At 34.2% G+C, this 20,442-nt stretch overlaps 1 protein-coding gene across 1 annotated transcript in view; it reads right to left on the minus strand.

Annotated features, from left to right (window-relative positions):
- Positions 1–20,442, minus strand: part of Cfap47 (cilia and flagella associated protein 47) — a 408,435-nt gene that overhangs the window by 163,474 nt on the left and 224,519 nt on the right. Inside the window, exons 43-44 of the mRNA XM_021725557.3 lie at positions 3,391–3,502; positions 1,794–2,020 (exon numbers count right to left, since the gene is read on the minus strand). Of these exons, the coding sequence (XP_021581232.3) occupies positions 1,794–2,020; positions 3,391–3,502 (339 nt within the window). The remainder of the gene's footprint in view (positions 1–1,793; positions 2,021–3,390; positions 3,503–20,442) is intronic.

A 20,442-nucleotide genomic window follows, 5' to 3' on the forward strand; every position in this document is an offset into this window, starting at 1 on the left:
TCTTTCTTAAAATACAAGAGTGAAGATAAACCCAGCTCTCACAATGTAAGTGAAGTAGGTTACAAGTGATACTTTTAATTAAGTTAAAAAGCAACCGGATACATATCATGCAGGACATGTCAAAGGATAGCCAAAAATACATGTGAAAAGTTCTTTATATTTCTAGGAGTTCATAATCTGACAGGAGAAAGAGGAAAAAATAAAAGCAAATCTAATATGTAAAATAATTTATTAAATGCCATTATAAATATAAAAAATTTACTGGGTTTTAAGGAGAAAGAAAGGAAGAAGATAGAAAAAATATATATATATATATAAAATGGAAAGGGATGTCATGGTCAAAATCCACTTCCCTAAACCATTTTTTATTTAAATAAACAGCTTTCAGAAGAATTAATAATGAAAAAATAAATAAATAAATAGATAAAAAGGGAGAAAGACACAGAGCACTATGATAGGCTGAAAGTTGGAAGTGGTCAGTCTTTAAAAAATATTTATTCTAATAATGTACTGATAACTAAATAAGTCTTCCTCAATTCACTGTTATATAGAAGTAAACATTTTGGTTTCAGCTGAAGAAAATGATCAGATTCTTCAAAACATAGTATAGATAGGTTAGTCAAGAGAATGTCAAAGCCTCAGTCTTTAATACTTCTGAGCCAATCAGACCTTAAAATATAGGTCATCTTTAAAAAATCATTGTTACTTGTTTGAAATCTGTAGTTAGCCTGCATTGATTCTGGCATTCTGACAAATAAATCATCAATACAATGTCAAGTATTCTATTTAAATATATATAAATGCAGGCATAAAGCTTAAACAACAAGGAAGAAAAATATATAAGTGTATATAATTTGTTAAAGCAGAATCTCACTCATTTTAATAGAGACCAGAAGTAATAGAGGGAGGCTGTTCTCTGATATATAGGGAAGAGTAACAGAGGAAATTCAAAAGCTACAGGGAGCATGCCTTATGAGTTTGGAGCAAGGTGGCCTGTGCTGAAGAAGTGACCCTGGGTCAATGTGCTCCACTGGAGGAGTTGAGATCAGAGAAGGCAGGACTGACCAGGAGGATCATATAGACCATCCTGAGGATGTTAGCTTTTATCTGACAGGAGCTATAATGTCAGAGAAGAGCAACATGAGGAGGTTTGTATTTAGAAGAATCACTTTGGCTTGCCCTTGAGAACAGATTAAACCTTATTTCAATCATAAAAATAGATTGTACCATATTTCAAGCTATAAGAATAGAGTCTGTAATAATAGTACCAGTAGTGATAATAATCATAATCATCACAACAGTATTCATAAAGAGAACACTTACTATATATCAGGTAATATACTAAGTATTTCACATATACACCTCAGTTTTCATAAATTACCAACATCTCTGTATTAAAAATATACAAATGGAGGTTTGAGGAGATTTAGGTAACCAGGCCATGATTACAGAGCTGGCAGTGTAATTCTCAGCCTGGTAATCTAACATCAGACATGATCCTCTTTGGATGTGCAGCATAATATCCTTGGCAACTTGTAGAACATGTCTCCATATCCCCTTCCAGAAATTTGTATTTAATTGTTCTGGAGTAGGGCCTAGATGCTGGTGCTATTTAAAGTTCTCCAAAGCAGTCTAATAAATCCAGCCAGAATTGACAAGTACTTGAATTAAAGACTACAATGTACAAAATGATACCTTACAATGGTTTTATTAAAATATATTACTTAATGAGCTTTAAAATGCTACTGTGTAAAAATGCAACAGCTTGACATATTTTAAGAGTTAGCAACTACCTCAATTTTGGTCAGTCCCAGGAGGGCAATGGCCACACGGACGCTACTGCTCTCCAGAGTGCCTGTGATCAACCTTCGCTCATACTCAATAGTTGACATCTGTTGTTGTGCTGCAAAAGCCAAAGCCTTTTCCTTGGCTTCATTAGTCAGTGGCAATTTAAGGTCTACATCTAGGATTTGACGGAGTTCACATTTCAAATATAGAACTGGATCTTCCCTATTATAATCTAAGGAAAGAAAAAATATTAATTAATGCAATGAACATTGGTGCTTTTGACACTGTTATCCAGGATGGATTTGTAATGGACTTTCATATTAAAAAAAAAATTTAAACTACGAAACTACAGTTATGGTCTTCATTAAACAGAGTAAAAATAATAGGTAACACATTTCTATTAGGAATAATTTAGAGCTTCAAGAGAAAGTCTTTGGGAATTAAAGATAATTTATTATATTCGTCAAAAAAGTTCTAGTCAAATCATTTTTTCATAAAATCATTAATATACTCAAAAATTTGGTAACCTTCATGCTCTTATTGGTATTAAGTAGGTAGAGGGAGCAAAAATAAATGTTACACACAAACACAAATACACACAGACAAGCGCACACATGCACACACACGCACACACACACTTGAGGACTGGCAAGAAAAGTCATTTTCTTTCATTAATAACCTTACATCTAAGTCTTTAATTCTTTCAGGGTTAATGATCAAGAGCTGCAGAGTAAGGTAGAATTCCAGCTTATATAACAGTACACGAATTTTTTAGAATACAGTGATTTCCAAATTATTTAGAAATGGAGAGTTTGTTGAGTAATACTTTGTATGTCAAATTCTAATATTTATCTGAAGACTGAAAAAGAGCCTTTGAAAATAATCATGGTCCAGATACATCTGTGAACTGTGTGTGGACCAGATTGGCATGGAAGCCATTGAGTGGGAAATTCTGGTATTGGGAATTCATAGCAGCACTCCTGCTAATGAGATGGCCCGAATACATGTGAACTCCCACTCAGCTCTGCCAAAGGTCCTGCACAGCTCTGGAGATGGGGTGACCTGCTGCAGCCACATAACAACACAGCCTCTCAGAGATGGGTGTGGCTTATCAAGATGCCAGTCAACCTGTTGATTACAAGACACCATGAAGCAAGACTCTACCTGCTGAAACCTTATCCCTTCCTTTGATGCTCTCCCTTAAATAAACAATCTGAGCCATTTTTTAACTGTTCTGTTCCAGCTCCTACCAGGCCTGGAAGAATCTATCAGACACTCTACTTCAAAATCTAACCTTGTCTCTTATTTCTTCACTAATTACTTCAGACTTTATTTTTCTAAGGTGGCTTATCCGCTTCCTGAGCAGGAAGCATTACCCTGGCAAAGTGCTGGCCTCCTCATGATAAATCATCACTGATACTTTTAAATTGGTAAATGGTGCTCTATTTCATGGATGCTAACATAATAAAGTTAAAAGGAAGCCTTTCAAAATCAAATTACATACCAAAGAAACTTGCTATGAGAGGATGCTTACATGACTGAAGGATGAATAGTCCCATTTCAATATTATAAATGAAAAAATCAGAAATATGCATACTATACCTTCTCCTAGAGGATTGCTATAGTTAATGGTAGTTGAAAGCTTCATGGGAAGAAAATTGGAAGGCAAGGGGATCAATCCTTTTCCTTCCACAATATATATTAATTCTCCAATCTAAAACACAAACATACAATAGTACTAAATTTTAAGAGCTCTTAAAAACATGATGAATCTTTATGCTACAAGGAAAATCTGTATACCATAAGAACTTTCATGTGGGTTTTCATAAACAACATAGGCACTAAATGGGTAGACAAAGGTAAAGTTTAAATAGAGCCCTATCATAGGGTGGGGGAAATTTTACATCAGTCAGACAGGAGGACCTGATTAAGAAGGTCCCAGATTATCTTTATATCCACATGTATCCTTGGGTGGTCAAATAAGAAAGCAAGAAATTTTTTCCTTCATTCTATAACATATTACTGGAAGGGATGCATTATTTTTGCAAGGTGTCTGAGTTCCTGAGTCTATATTTTAAAGTATCACCTTTCAATGAGCACGAAAGGGCCTTAAATATTTTAGAACCAATATTTAGGCAAGAAATACAAAGGGTTAAACAAAGAAAGCAAAAATAAAAGTGGAGGGCTGGAGTTGTGGCTCAGAGGTAAAGCTTTTACCTGGCATGTGTGAGGCACTGGGGCTCAATCCTCAGCATCACATAAAAAAATAAAATAAAGGTATTGTGTCCACCTATAACTAAAAAACAAACGTTTTAAAAAAAACAAAAGTGGGAACAATGGGAGGGCAGCAACATGATTCAGTGAGAGATCAATAGAAGTGGGTATGCCTGATTTTAATTGACACTGTCCTTATGAGCTATTAGGCCTCAGGCAGGTTTACTAAATCTCTGAGTTCCAGTTTCCTCCTCTACAAAACGAGATGAACAATACCTTTATTTTAGAAGCTTAGAATTTAGTTGAAAAATATTTGGAGAGAGGAAGTCTTAAAAGACATATCATGCCAACAATCACAATAGATGAATTTGATTTAGATCTTGATTCAAACAAAGACACTTAAAATGAATGGGAGAAAAAACATAAACAGCCATGAGACATTCAAGAAATTTGAACACTGTGTGGATATTTGGTGGCATTAAGAAAAATACTTACAATATTTTAGTTGTAATGGTATCATTGGCCATGTCAAAAAAGTTAGTGTTGTAGATACATTTATTGAACTATTTATGAATAAAATGATGTAGTGATTGGGATTTATTCCATTACAATAATAAAACATGTTTGGCTAGGTACTATGAAAATAAGTGAAAGGAAAGGGGAGATTTATTGTAGTTTTATTTCTATAGTACTATGTGTAAGAAACCAGGATATGACACCCAAAATTATGATTCATTTGCTCAGGGATTATTTTGACCTGAAGGCAATGGAAAAGCAGCAGATAAAAGAAAAACTCTCAGCTCTCACCCATTTGCCTAAAAGCAGGATATAAATTTAAAAAGGTATTTATAATTTTAAACCCTCTTCTGCCTGGAGATGACACTAGATTAATCTATAAAACACTCCTGTTTATTTGACTTCCTACAATTTGCCTCTCCTATAGATTCAAACTCCTTTTCCTTTGTTTTGTCACCTCTCTAAAAATTTACATTCTTGGGGTGGGGTTGTAGCTCAGTGCTAGAGTGCTCTTCGAGCACAGGTAAGATACAGGGTTTGAGCCTCAGCAACATATAAAAATAAATAAAATAAAGGTTAAATTCTAAAACACAAAAAAATTATATTCTTTGTTGAAGATATTATATATTTGAAAGTTTTAAGTCATCCCTTTGAGATTTTCTCATACCCTGTGTATCTATTATATATATATATATATATATATGAAATATATGTTAATAAACTTTTGTGTTTTTTCTTGTCTTTTGTTATAAGACTCTGTCCTAGTTAAGAATTGTGAAGGGTAGAGAAAAAATTATTTTTTCTTCTTCTATATGTATTTTCCATAATAAAACATTTTGAGAAATCTCTATATTGTAGGAAGTGGAATGATAAGAGGCGGTAAGGACTACATGAAATCACACATATTACAAACATGGCCCTTAACCTGGTATTTACCAGGCACTTAAGAGAATGCATTTAAACAATATATTCATTCTTTGAGAACAGAAATTCATAAACTTTTATGTGCATATAAATCACCTGAAGATATCCTGAAAATTAAGACCTTACACAAAAGATCAAGGGTGGGGCCAAGACTTGCAAGGATCTATGAAAATAAAGGCTGGCAAATTTAGATACAATGGAGAATCATGTATTAGAACTGGCTTGTGTGACAGGCATTCAACAACCTGAAAATCAAAACAAAACAAAACTAGTTTTGAATCTAGGATGGTATCTAGTTTACTAGTTTGAAGGGTTTCACGATCTTTTTTTGGGGAGGAGCACAGTACTAATGATTGAATCCAGGGTACTTAATCACTAAGCCACATTTGCAGTCCTTTTTATTTTTTATTTTGAGACAGGGTCTTACTGAGTTGCTTTGGGCCTCTCTAAATTGCTGAGCCTGGCTTTAAACTTGTGCCTCAGTCTCATGAGTTGCTGGGATTACAGGCATGAGTGCCTGGCAGTGTTCCACAATCCTAACACAATATTATCTTCATGATAAAGAGACCATTCTAAAGATATCTTTAAACAGGCAATATCTATGCAAATTATGTAAATTTATCAAGTAATGGAAATATATATTCTAAAATATAAATATCATAAATAAGTAAAATGGTAAAAGATTAAAACTTAATCTAAAAACAATATTAAGAATGAACAATTTCTGATTTTCAGGTCAGTTTTAATATAACTTTATTATCTCCCTGGTGGGATTGTATTTACAATTAATTTGTTGGTCTATTTCAAATGATAGTATTACTCAAAATTTCATTAATTAAGATCCACAATTATCTAAAATTCATGTTGAGAAAAGAAATATGGAAAACTCTGAATTTTTTAAATTGTTAGCATTTAAATTCACATATTTTGGTAATGAATATATATATATATATCATACAATACTTTTGTTATGTAGCCATGAACTTTGCAAACAAAAATCCAAGCCTGCCATTTGAATTGTAGTTTCTCTTTCTTTTTGTATATGTTTCATTATAAACATAACCTGATCAATAATGTAAAATCTGTAATAACAATTCAAGTAGATGACAAATATGTCAGTCAATGCAGTAGAGACTGAAAAAAAGAAAATATTATTTTGTTTATTTCTACTTTAATTTTTCTTACATCCTTATTTTTATCTAAAATTAAGTTATTTTACTCAAAATATAGTTCTTATGAGAAATTAAACTCAATGAATAGTTATCATAATTATCTGTTTGTTTTAATGTGAGCCTGAATGAAACCTGTCTACCTCTTGAAAACTACTATTGTATGCACAAACCTATAATAGTCAATTCAATTTGCCAGAGTATTTTTTCCAAATATAAATTATAAACAGCTTTCTAGTCATTAATTAGACAGTAATATGTTAACTGGTTTCATTCAGTTCCTCATTTCTACATCTAATACACACAGTATATTATGAGCTCTCAAAAATTATTTTACCTAACTCATTCATTTTCAATGTTCTTTTTATTTAAAAGTAATCACCTGACGTAACTGAAAATTATGTCTGTCTTGTCTGTGTCAGAATATTATTCAGAAAAGCTATAATCCAGAGTGTAGAGTAATTATTTTTCTTGGAATAAAATTAGACCAGGAAAGCAACATGAATGCAATAAGAACTGATTTAAAGTGGAGGATTCCCCTATGTTCCAAATCTAGAGGCTGTGATAAGAGAAATAAAATTATCTGACACTTGTTATTGTGAGCTGTTCTAATAGTTACCTAAACAAGTTCCATCCTGCTCGTAATTTCATATCTTTCAGTTGGCATACTTAATTGGAATTGTATTTATTTCCCAGAAAGATGCCAAGTCCCACTGACAATTCTAAGAAACCCTCATAGAAGATATTTTGTTCCTCTTCTGTTATCTAGTTACAGTTACATGGAACTTTATAAGAAGACTGGCTATTAATTACCTGGAAAGGAGGAAAACAAACACTGAATTGTCCGAAAGTTTTGATCCTAGCTTTTCCACTAATTAGCTGGGTAACCTTGGACAAGTCATGGAGCCCCTTCAGATACAAATAAACTCAGTCTTATAAAAGAAAATAAAATGAGGGCTGAGGTTGTAGCTCAGTGGGACTGCACTTGATTAGCACATGTGAGTTAACAGTTTCAATCCTCAGCACCACATAAAAGTAAACAAGTAAAACAAAGGTATTATGTCCAACTACAACTCTAAACCTTAAAAGAAAAGATATCATTGACCTAGACAAAAAGCCTCCAGATTTTTTTTCATGCATCTTAAATTCTATCTATTCTCTTATCTTGGGTCTAGATTTTTCCAGGATTTTTAATTTAGTTGTTTGAATTGATTGAGCACTTTTACATTATTTCAATGGCCAAACAGGCACATGAGACTTTAGCTAAAATTCTAAAATGTTAAACTACAAACACTTGCATAAGACCATTAATCATTATAGGTGACTATTTGACTTTGCCATAATTACAATGTGAACCTGACCAGTAAGAGCAATCAATGTTTTAAAAACAATTTATAATAATTAAATCAGAGAGATGAGCTAAAACACAGTGAGGATGAGAATAAGACTGATGATAAGATTTGTATGCCTATACTAAAAAATTAACTTTCTTAATAAAATTTTAACATAATTCTAATAAAATCCCCGAGAGATTCTTCCATAAACATTTTGAGAAAGCAAAAATATATTTAAATGACCTAAAATATGAATGGATTTTTTGATAGAAATACATGGTACATTATAAGATATCATTTCATCTAACACCAGGGAGCTATATATGGACTTCAGAAATCACTGTGGCAAGGAAATAAACAATCACTCTTTCCTTTAATATCATATTTTTGTGTGGTTCTGGGGACTGAGTCCTAGGCCCCATGCATACTAAGCAAGAACTCTAACATTGATCTACATCCCCAGTCCCTATCATCACATTTTTCAGAACCATTTCTATTTTAAATATTGCCACCAATTTTCATTCCAGTCAATGAAAACTTTTTTTCCCTTCAAGTGTGAGCATTATCCAAACTGTAATCAAGATTGGTCTTTAGACATCAGCAAGATGGTGAAACAGGAGGATGACTGTTCATATCCTACCACCACAACAAGAATTCTACATCCATCCACAATGAAAAGTTTCTATGGGAACATTGAGATACAGGTAAGAGGTTGTGAATCCCCACTGGAGCTCAAGATTTAAAAAGGCCATGTTGAGAGTGTAGCTTAATTTTTCTGGATACAAGATTCTTGTTTGGCACCCACTTTCTTTCAGAGCTTGATATATGTTGTTCCCAGATCTGTGTTGAAAAATCTGCTGTAATCCTAATTGGTTTTCCTCTATATGTAATCTGATTCCTTTCTCTCATGGCTTTTAAAATTCTCTCCTTATTCTGTATGTTGGGCATTTTCATTATAATGTGCCTTGGTGTGGATCTCTTGTGATTTTGTACATTTGGCGTCCTGTAGGCTTCTTGAATTTGGATTTCCAATTCATTCTTCATGATTTGAAAGTTTTATGATATTAATTCATTGAATAGATTGTTCATTCCTTTGGTTTAGACCTTTATGCCTTCCTTTATCCTAATAACTCTTAAATTTGGTTTCTTTATGATATCCCATAATTCTTAAATGTTCTGCTCGTGGTTTCTTACCATTATTGCTGTGAGGTCTATGTTCTTTTCAAGATTATATATTTTATCTTCATTGAGTTATGTCTTATCTTCTAAGTGGTCAACTCTGTTGGTGATGCTTTCATTTGGTTTATTGTTCCTTTCATTTCAAAGATTTCTTTCTTTTTTTTAGAACCTCTATCTCCCTGTTGATGTGATCTTTTGCTTCGTGGATTTGTTTATGTAGCTCCTTGTCAAATTGATCTTTCATTGCTTATATTTGTTCTCTTATATCTTCCTTGAGGTCACAGAACATTGTAAGTATGTATATCCTGAAATTTTTCTCTTGTCATTTTTTTCTGATGTGGCTGCTAATGATTCTAATAATGCTGTGTCTTGATTTTTTTTGTGGCATTTTCTTCCCTTATCTTTTCATGTTTCTCGTGTGTCTTCCTTTCCAGCTCTTTGAGTCTGGGGTGTTATTTGTTTTACCCTATAGATCTGTAGTGCTCTTATAGAGTTCCAAGATCCCTCCTTTGTGGGGAAGGACAATATTAACTGATCCCAATATCAACAATATATCCCTATGAACAATTTATTGATATTAAAACATTTACAGTTTAGTCTCAATGTACAGAGATGTTGGATTCAATTATTATCTGAAATATAATCAGTAGTCTTGTAAAAAGGCTTACAGTTTTTGAAGGTGGACAATGAACTGGGAGTGGGGCATAGGACGATATGCTGAAGGGGAAATACATGAGGGTATAGAGTTAATATACCTTAGGAAGTGTGAAAGAGAAATCAAATGAAGAGGGTTAGTAGCAAGAGAATAGACAGGAAATGATTTAGGGTAGACAAGTACATGGAAAGAAAGTAGAGTACATAAAATAAACACACATATGTATTTAGAAAAATACAGATGTTAAAACAGTAAAATTTGAAGGAGGAAAGAAAAATGAAAGAATAAAAAGTAAAAGAAAAAAAAGGGCATGTACAACACCTCTACATTATATTATTCAGATGACTCAGTCCTCAAAGTCCTATTTTATGCAAAGTTCTTGGTTTCACATGTTGGCGATGTGAAGGACAGAGGATAGAGGGGTAGAAGAAAAAAAAATACTTGAAAGAAGAAATCAGGATTGTTGCTAATTTTAGAAATCCATTTCTTTTCTGTTTCTCTTCCCATCCAATAGGTGGCTGTCTGTTTTAATCTGGTGTCTCTGCCCTCAGGATGGTGTAGGTAACCAGGGTGGGAAGACTGATCCCGATGTAGAATGTTTGAAAGTGGGGAGTGCACCTCATGGGTCTCTTTTGGGGACAACTTGTCTGACTTGAGTGCCCAGTATTGTCTCCCTCTCTTTCCTGGAGATTTCACAGCTCCTTATCTCTCTGTTACGCTCCAAACTTTAGTCCCATCCCCTCTCACTTAGCCGTTCCCACCTACAGGACCTCTCACACGCAGGCTCACACCAGGTGGGTGGTGCCCTGGGCACACTGCACACCTGCCCAACTAGGAGCTGTTTTTGTGTTGAATGGTCACTGTGCCATTATAGGGGTCCTCTTATACTATATAGGGGTTCTCTTATACTCTCTGGGTCACGGACTGACAGGGGATGTGGCCTTCCTCTGGCCCACCATCTTGGAATCTGTACTCCCAGGTTTAAACCTGGAAACAGTCCTGTTCCTCAAAGGACTAGGTTATATAGCCTTGTTTGGACTTGAGCCTATAGGCCAAACAATGGGTCAAGGGGTCCGGAAAGAATCATACCCACTAGTGCCTCGGGAGGAAGGTTCATATGCCCACAGATATGTCTTGACAGTAGACCTGAAAGTTACCCTTGACTCTAGCAACTCTCCCCCAATCATGTGGTTTTAGCTTAATTACTATTCATACAGAGACCCAGAAGGAGACCTGCCCTTCTGTCTCACAGTCTGGGAATTACTCATTTGTCTGAGACTATATGACATATTCTTAGCCTCTGTACCACAACAATCTGGTTAACAGAGGCTAACAGTCTGGCCTTGTCTTAGCCCTGGTCCCTCTATTTGCACTCAGAGAATATTCCTTCCTGTACAGAGAAATTCCAAGGGATGCATATCCTCCTAGGTACCAAAGAGGGCATTTCATCCTCCATCTCACTAAAAATCTTGAGAGAGCATAGTCAGCCCAGATCCTCTTATTGCAGTTGATAAACTGTTCTGTGGAGAAAATTGCTAGTAAATGTATGTATCTGGGCCACTGCAACAGGTTCATCAGCCTCTATCCTACAGCAGATTGAGTGGGGGGTCCAGCATCACCTCTAGCTCCTATTGCTGAAGTTGAGGCATTGTTTTGCCTATGCAGGAAACTTCCAGGAAACATGTATGTGGGCCCAAAGCACAGGTTTATAGACCTGGGTACATGTCCAGTTCTCCCTCACAAAATGAGAAATATTAATAGATTGAAAAGGAGAGATGAGCTGCATTTCAACAACAGTAGGGGGTTTCAACACCCACTTTCAGCAAGGGACAGATCATCCAGACAGAAAATCAACAAAGAAACACCAAAGTTAAATTTTACTCTAGAGCAAATGTACCTAACATTTACAGAACATTTCCACACAACAGCTTCAGATACACATTCTTCTCAACAACATATGTGACATTTTCCTGGATACATTATGTTAGACTACAAAAGAAGTCTTAAAGTTTTTTTTTTTTAATCAAAATAACATCAAGCATCTTTGCTCACCAAAATCTAATAAAAATAGAAATCAATAAGAGGAGCATCTATGAAAACCATACATATACATAGAACATAAACAAAACAACAAATGGGATGACAAAATAAAAAAGGAAATTTAAAAAAAAATATTAAGACAAATGAAAATGGTGAGCTAGAGATATAATTCAGTGGTAGAGTGCTTGCCTAGCATGCACAAGGCCCTGGGTTCAACCCCTGGCAGTAAAAAAGGAAAAAAAGAGAGAGAGAGAAAAAAAAGACAATGAAAATGGAAACACAGCATAACTAAGCCTATGAGATACAGCAGAATGAGATCTAACAGGGAAGGTTTTAGCAATAAATGGTTATCTCAAAAAAACTAGAAAGATCTCAAACAACCTAACATTACACATCTAGGAACTAGAGAAACATGAACAACTTAATTTCAAAATTAGTAGAAGGAAAGAAAGCACAAATATTTATCAGAAATAAGCAAAACAGACACCACAAAACAGTACAAAAGGTCAATGAAGTAGAGTTGCTTTCTTAAAAAGATTAAAAAAAATGACATGCCATTATCTAGACTAAGAAAAAAAGAAGTATGGCCAAAATAAACATAAGCAGATGTGAAAAAGAGACATTACAAATGATATGAAAGAAATAAAAAAAGGACACAAGAGATTATTATAAACACCTATACAATAACAAATCAGAAAACCCAAAAGAAATGAACACATTCCTGTACACATACAACCTACCAAGATTGGATCATGAAGAAATGGAAAACCTAAAGAGACCAATAAGAAATAACAAAATTGAATCAGTAATAAAAAGTCTTCCATCAAAACAGAAGAAAACATGGTGAGAGATAGAGGTTTAATATCATTTTGTTACATGTGGATTTCCAGTTTTCCCAGCTCCATTTGTTGAAGAGGCTATCTTTTTTCCAGTGTACATTTTTGGCACTTTTAGTTATGTGGATTAGACTCTGTATCCTCTATTTGGTACCATTGATCTACTAGTCTATTTTGGTGCCAATATCATGTTGTTTTTGTTACTATTGCTCTGTAGTATAGTTTAAGGTCTGGAATAGTAATGCCACCAGTTTCATTCCTCTTTCTAAGAATTGCTTTGGCTATTCTGGGTCTCTTATTTTTCCAGATGAATTGCATAATTACTTTTTCTATTTCTATAAGAAATGCCATTAGGATTTTGATTGGGATTGCATTGAATATATATAGTGCTTTTGGTAGTATGGTCATTTGACAATACTCTCACCATGTATTAAACTCAACTCAAAGTGGATCAAGGACCTAGGAATTAAACCAGAGACCTTGCACCTAATGGAAGAAAAAGTAGGCCCAAATCTCCATCATGTTGGATTAGGCCCAAACTTCCTTAATAAGACTCCTATAGAGCAAGAATTAAAATCAAGAATCAACAAATGGGATGGATTCAAACTCAAAAGCTTCTTCTCAGCAAAATAAACTATCAGTGAAGTGAATAGAGAGCCTACAGAATGGGAGCAAATCTTTACCACAAACATATCGGATAGAGCACTAATCTCTAGGGTATATAAAGAACTCAAAAACCTTAACACCAAAAAAAAAAAAAAACCAACCCAATAAATAAATGGGCCAAGGAACAGAATAGACACATTGATATACAATCAATCAATATGTATATGGAAAAAAATGTTCAACATCTCTAGTAATTAGAGAAATGCAAATCAAAACTACTCTAAGATTTTATCTCACTCCAGTCAGAATGGCAGCTATAAATAACACAAACAACAATAAGTGTTAGCAAGGATGTGGGGAAAAAAGGCACACTCCTACATTGCTGATGGGACTGCAAATTGGTGCAGCCAATATGGAAAGCAATCTGGAGATTCCTTGGAAAACTGGAAATGGAACCACCATTTGACCCAACTATCCCACTCCTCGGTTTATACCCTATAGTACAGCATACTATAGGGACACAGCCATATTGATGTTTATACCAGCACAATTCATGATAGCTAAATTATGGAACCAACCTAGATGCCCTTAAGTAGATGAATGGATAGGGAAACTTTGATATATATACACAATGGAACATTACTCATCATTAAAAGAGAATAAAATTATGGCATTTGCAGGTAAATGGATGAAGTTGGAGAATATCATGTTAAGTGAAGTAAGCCAATCCCAAAAAACCAAAGGCCGAATGTTTTCTTTGATATACAGATGCTGATTCATAATGGTGATGGGGAGGAGCATGGGAGGAATGCAGGAACTTTAGATAGGGCAAAGGGGAGGGAGGGGAACAAAGGGGGCAAGGGGTAGGAAAGATTTAGACATTATTAGCATAAGTACATGTATGAAGACATGAGTGGTGTGAAAATACTTTGTGTATAATCAGTGACTTAAAAAATGTACTCTATATGTGTAATATGAAATGAATTCCACTCTGCCATCAAGTATAAGAAATTAGAATAAATAAAATAATTTAATTAAACAAAACAAACAAGCAAAACCCCCAAGACCTCATGGCTTCACTACTGTTTCATAAAAACCAAACTTTTATTAAAGAACTAATATCAATGCTCAAACTAATCCCACAAACTGAAGGAGATAAGATTCTTTCAAATCCATTCCTTCAGGCCAGAATTACTCTGATATCAAAACCAGAAAAGGATACAACAATAATTTTAAAAAGCCAGTATCTCTGATGAACATAGATGCAAAAAATTATCAACAAAATACTAGCAAACCAAACTCAACAGCACTTCTATAAGACCATTCAGCATGATCAAAGGAGATTCATCCCTGAGATGCAAGTCTGGTTCAACACACACAAATAAATAAATGTGATAAATCATATTATCACGACAATGAACAAAAATCATGAAATTATTTCAATAGAAAAATAAAAAGCAGTTGATAAAATTCAACACCCTTTAATCACAAATACTCTCAAAATAATAAGTATAAAGGGAATGTATCTTAACCAATAAAAACCATATCTGACAAACTAGCAGCTAACCTCACTGAACAGGGAAAAGTTGAAAGCTTTCCCCCTAAAATCCAGAATAAGATAAGGGTATCTGTTTTCAGCAGTTATATTCAAAATAATACTAGAAGCCTTAGCCAGTTCGATTAAAACAGAAGAAGGAAATAAAAAGCATTCAAATTGGAAATGGGATGTCAAATTGTCCCTGCTTGTAGATAACATGGTTTTATAGAGAGAAAACTTTAATTATCCCCCCCAAACTACTAGAAACTAATAAACAAGTTTTATAAAGTTGTAGGATAAAAAAATCAACATAAAGAGCTAGAGCTAAGTATAGCGCTGTGTGCCAGTAATCCCAGCTACTCAGGAGGCTGAGGCATGTGGATAGTGAGTTTGAGGTCAGTCTTGGCAATTTAGCAAGATCCCATGTCAAAAGAAAAAAAAATCAACATAAAAACCAGTAATGTTTCTATGTGGTAACAGTGAACAACTATAAGAAAACAACCCCTTTAATAATAGGTATAAAAAGCAAAACACCTAGAAATAAATGTATCTCAAGGAGGTGAAAGCTCTCTATAGTGAAAACTATAAAATATTGATGAAAAAATTGAAGAAAACATAAATAAATGAAAAGATGTCACATGTTCATCAATTGGAAGAATTAATAGTTAAAATATCTATACAACCAAAAGCAATCTATAGATTCAATGCAATCTCTGTGAAAATACCAATGACATTCTTCACAGAAATAGTAAAATAAAATCCTCAAATTGATGTGGAACCATAAAAAAAACTTGAACAGCCTAAGTAATCTTGAGGGAAAAGAACAAAGCTAGATGTATTATCTTAGCTACCTTTAAAATATAATACAAAGATACACACACACACAGACTAGTGGAACAGGATAGAAAACCAGAAATCAACCCACACATCTATAGCTAAGTTCTTTTCAACTAAGGTGCCAATAACACACACTGGGGGAAGGGATAGTCTCTTCAATAAATGGTGCTGGGGAAACTGGATAACTGTGTGCTGAATAATAAAGTAGACTCCTATTTCTCACTATATACAAAAATCAAATCTAAATGCATTAAAGACTTAAAGACTAAGAACCAAAACTATGCAACTACTAGAAGAAAACATTGGTGAAACACTTTATGACATTGTCCAAATAACAATTATTTTGGAGAAGACCTCAAAAGCATAAGTTTAGAAAGTAAAAAATAAAAATAAAAATAAATTAAGCAATCAAAAAACCCAACCAACCAAACAAACAAACAAAAAAAGGACAAATGGAATTATATTAAACCAAAAAAGCCCCTAAACAGCAAAGGAAACAATACAGTGAAGAGACAACTTAGAGATTGGGAAAAATATTTGTGAACTGCATTTGCCAAGAAGTTAATACCTGGAATATACAAGGAACACAACCAATAATAAAAAAGGAAATAAAGGGAAGAAGGGAGAAAGAGAAAAGAAAAATCGAATTTAAAAAACTGGGCAAATGATCTGAATAGACATTTCTCAACATAAAACATACAAATGGCCAATAGGTACATGACAAAAATGGTCAACATCACTATTTACTAGGACAATGCAAATCAGGAACACAAAGATGTATCACCTCAGCCCAGTTAGAATACCAATTGTCAAAAAGACAAAAAGTAAGTGGCAAAGATGTGGGGAAAGGAGAACTATTATAACACTATTGGTGGAAGTGTAAATTATTACAGCCATTGTGGATAATAGTATGGAAATTCCTCAAAAATTTAATGATAGAACTACTGTGTGGTCAAGAAGTCCCTAATACATATATGTCCAAAGGAAATGAAATCAATATGTGGAAGACACATCTGAATTCTCTTGCTTAACTGCAGAATAATTCACAACAGCCAAGATATTGAATCAACCCAAGTGTTCATCAGTAGATGGGTGGACTTAAAAAAAACATGGTAGACATATACAGTAGGATAATATTCAGCCTTAGAAGGGAAGGATATTCTGTCTATTGCCACAACATGGATGAACCTGGAAGACATTATGTTATGTGCAATAAGCCAGGAATCTAAAAAATCTAAAAAAGTTGATCTCATAGAAGTACAGAGGAGAATAGTCATTGTGAAAGGCTAGGGAGGACAGGAAGATGGGAGGATGAAGAGAAGGTGGTCAAAAGACACAAAGTTATAGTTAGAAAGGATAAATTTTATTGCTTTACGGTACAGTAGAGTAAATATAGTTAATAATTGTTGATTTCAAAATAACTTGAAGGAAGGATTTTTAGTGTTTTCACCATGAAGAAAAGATAAGTGTTTGATGTGATGGATATGCTAATTACCTTGATTTGATCATTACACAAATTATACATATATTGAAATAACACACTATAGTCCATACATGTGTACAATTACTATGTATTAATTTAAATAAACAAAAAATTTAAAAAGCTTCATATTTGTATCAGTAGAATTTCTACAGTTCTTTCTTGCCCTCTACTTTGTTTTTCCTCCTTCTTCCCCCAATATAATTTCTTCTCTCACTATTGAGTTCCACATTCTTCTCTTTTTCTATGCTAGTGATCCATGGTAGTCCTTGTTGTTCCATATCAGATTTACAGAGCAGAAAAACAGAGGGCCATATAGAATATTGGTGTGTGGACTCATGTAATAGATTGCAAGAATCTCTCAGCCAATCTCCCTGCTTCTAGTTTTTGTCTCTAACTCTTAATCTATTCTCTGTTTTGCTACCAGAAATGTTTATAGAAACAAACATGAAATCAGGCCCTGTCTATGTTTCAATGAGGTACTTGCTTTCAATAATAATAGCAACAATAATAATAATAGCTAAGTTTTGAACTTAAAACTAAGTCTTCTCCTTAATATCTATCTGATCTTCCCAGTCAAATAATTTTCTGCCACTTTCAACAAACCAATCTGACAATTCATATTTCAAGCATCCATGAAATTTCATAAATAGCTGTTTTGCCTCATGTTTTTAGAAGTTTTTCTAGAACATACTTTTCCCTTCTCCAACTTTTCTTTTTTTTTAATTTTTTCTTCTAATTTTTATATATGATAGGAGAATACACTACAATTCATATTACACACATAGAGCATAATTTTCATACCTCTGGTTGTACACAAAGTAGAGTCACAACATTAGTGTCTTCATACATGTACTTAGGATAATGATGTCCATCTAATTCCACCATCTGTTTTACAATTTTTCTTTTTTAACTGAAATATTTCTATTCATCCATATTGAACAAACTCCTCTATAAGTCAATTATCCCTGTCTCTACTATCATATAGAGATGCATTCTTCCTCTATTCTAGAAATTGTCAAGTTTGACTGTTTTATAGAAATTAATAGACATTCCAGGATACTATGCACATTAGCAAATATTATTCCTTGCAAGGGGGCATGTTGAGGGCCATGTTGTTCCAGCACAAGGTAAGTGATGCGTGTTTCTTTTATAGGAACATGCTGTACATTCAGCAAGCTTTCCTCACCAACCTGGAGGGGGGTATCTATAATTTAAATGCACACCAAGTTTCTGTGTGAGCTGTTTGAGGGTGGCAAATTTAAAATTTCCTATAGTTATTCTCTGTATAAACAATTTCCTTCAAGAATTAGAGGGTTTGTGGGTCTGGGGAGGTGGCTTAGTAGTAGAACACTAGCCCAGCAATCACAAGGCCATGGGTTTGATCCACAGCATTGAAAGAAAAAAGAAAAAAAGAAAAGTATGGAAGAATTCATAAAAGTAACAAAAATTTGGGAAAATACAAAGTATTGTTTCTTCATTTACTATGTGTCATTTGAGATAGAGTCCCCTGGAGCTAAAATGTTGGTACCCCAGGGATGTAGGATCTTTACAATCTAGTTGGTAGTACTTTTTATAAAGAACCCAGAAGGTATCCTCAAGAATAAGTATGCAACAGGTACAAATTTTCATCATCAGATTTTCGCCTTATATTTTACATGGAAAAGGCTATAGTATTTAGTGTAAGATAAAGATTTTACAGTTAATAGGAGAAAGGAAGGTGGGTGAACTGGGAAATGGCCTTGCAGTGGGGGAGAAGTCTGAAACTCTGTGTATCTTTGTGAATATTTATCACATAGATGGAGACTTAATGGTTTACATAATTCCAGATTCCTAGGGGGCATTATGAGGTAATTAAATGTTGCAAAGTATTTTATGGGCCTGAGAGTATTTTATCTTACCTGTTTTCCCAAGATGCTAAGGGTGTGCTTTTGGGGGTGGGATGTATGTTACCCTCTCCCATAACAAAGAAAAGAAGTAGCTGGGTCTGATGGCACATGCCTGTATTCCCAGTGACTTGGGAGGCTGAGACAGGAAGATTACAAGTTTGAGGCCAGCCTCAGTAACTTAGCAAGGCCCTGTCTCAAAATTTAAAAAAATAAAAATAAAAAGGGCTAGGGTTGTGGGTAAGTGGTAAAGCACTCCTGGGTTCAATCCCCGATCCCCTGCCCCACAAAAAAGAAAAGCAATTGTGACAAATTGAATAAAAAAATTTAATGAGCGAATGAAATGTGCCTTGCCATTTAAAAATCAAAAAGAAAAAGAAATAATCTGAAAATAAAACTCATTCCAAGTTATCTTTAACAAAACTTCAGCTAGTTTGACTAAATTTAAAATTATATAAAGATTTCAGCATAATATGATTTCAAGTTTTTACTTTCATATTTGATAAATGGAGTCACAAATCAGTATTACTAAGTTCTGAACTTTAATTATGATTGAAAAAAATTTATATTTGTTGTAGAATGTCTAAAATAAATTTTATTTGAAATAAAGATTGTCAACTTAATCTGTGCATGAGCACAGACAGAAAGACATAAAAGACTAAAAGACAATGAACTGATGCACAGTATAAAGAGTCAGAGAAGTGGCCCCATATATTTATGCACATATATGGCAGATGACCAGAGTGATATTCAATATTTTTAAAAACTATTGTGAATCACTGTAAACTAAATTATTATAGACCATAAATCCAAAAGAAGGTCTTATGAGGTCTTTTATTTGGAAGTAAGCATGCTTACCCTGATAATTTTTAGCTTAACTTGGGGAAACTAAAAGTTGCATTGATATAGGGAATCCTGCTATGGTACTGATTGATTTACATGAGTTGCTCAGGCAGGGTGGCTCCCATCCAGGCTGCCACATGTCAACAATACTTGCATTTGGTCTCAATTTCTTCTGATTAAGGTTTGTAAACAGAAGAGGACAACCAAGGCTGGGAAGATAAATCTACCAGAGGGAAGGTAGGTGCTAGACTGTCTAAATGAAAGTGCTCAAGGGTTGGTGGGAAAGAGTTAGTATATCACAGCAAGTAGCTGCACTGGAAGCCACTCTTAATCCAGCTCCCAAGAGAAGGATCTCTGCTTGATTACCCCATTACCCTGAAACAGCTGAGTTCAGCAATGCCAGTGATTTCCTACTTGGTAAACAGATGTTCATATGCTAGGCACCAAAGTGAAAAAACAGGAAATGGTCAATATACTGCTGTGTGCTTTGCAGTGTTTGTGTGTTTTGTAAAGTGGTCTGTTAACCTTTCCTCCCTGGAGGTATAATTCTTAAGGGACTGAGTCCTGATTCCACTTGAGGTTCCTCTATTTAATCTGC

This window comes from Ictidomys tridecemlineatus, chromosome X, assembly GCF_052094955.1.
Source record: "Ictidomys tridecemlineatus isolate mIctTri1 chromosome X, mIctTri1.hap1, whole genome shotgun sequence".
Classification (NCBI taxonomy): domain Eukaryota; kingdom Metazoa; phylum Chordata; class Mammalia; order Rodentia; family Sciuridae; genus Ictidomys; species Ictidomys tridecemlineatus.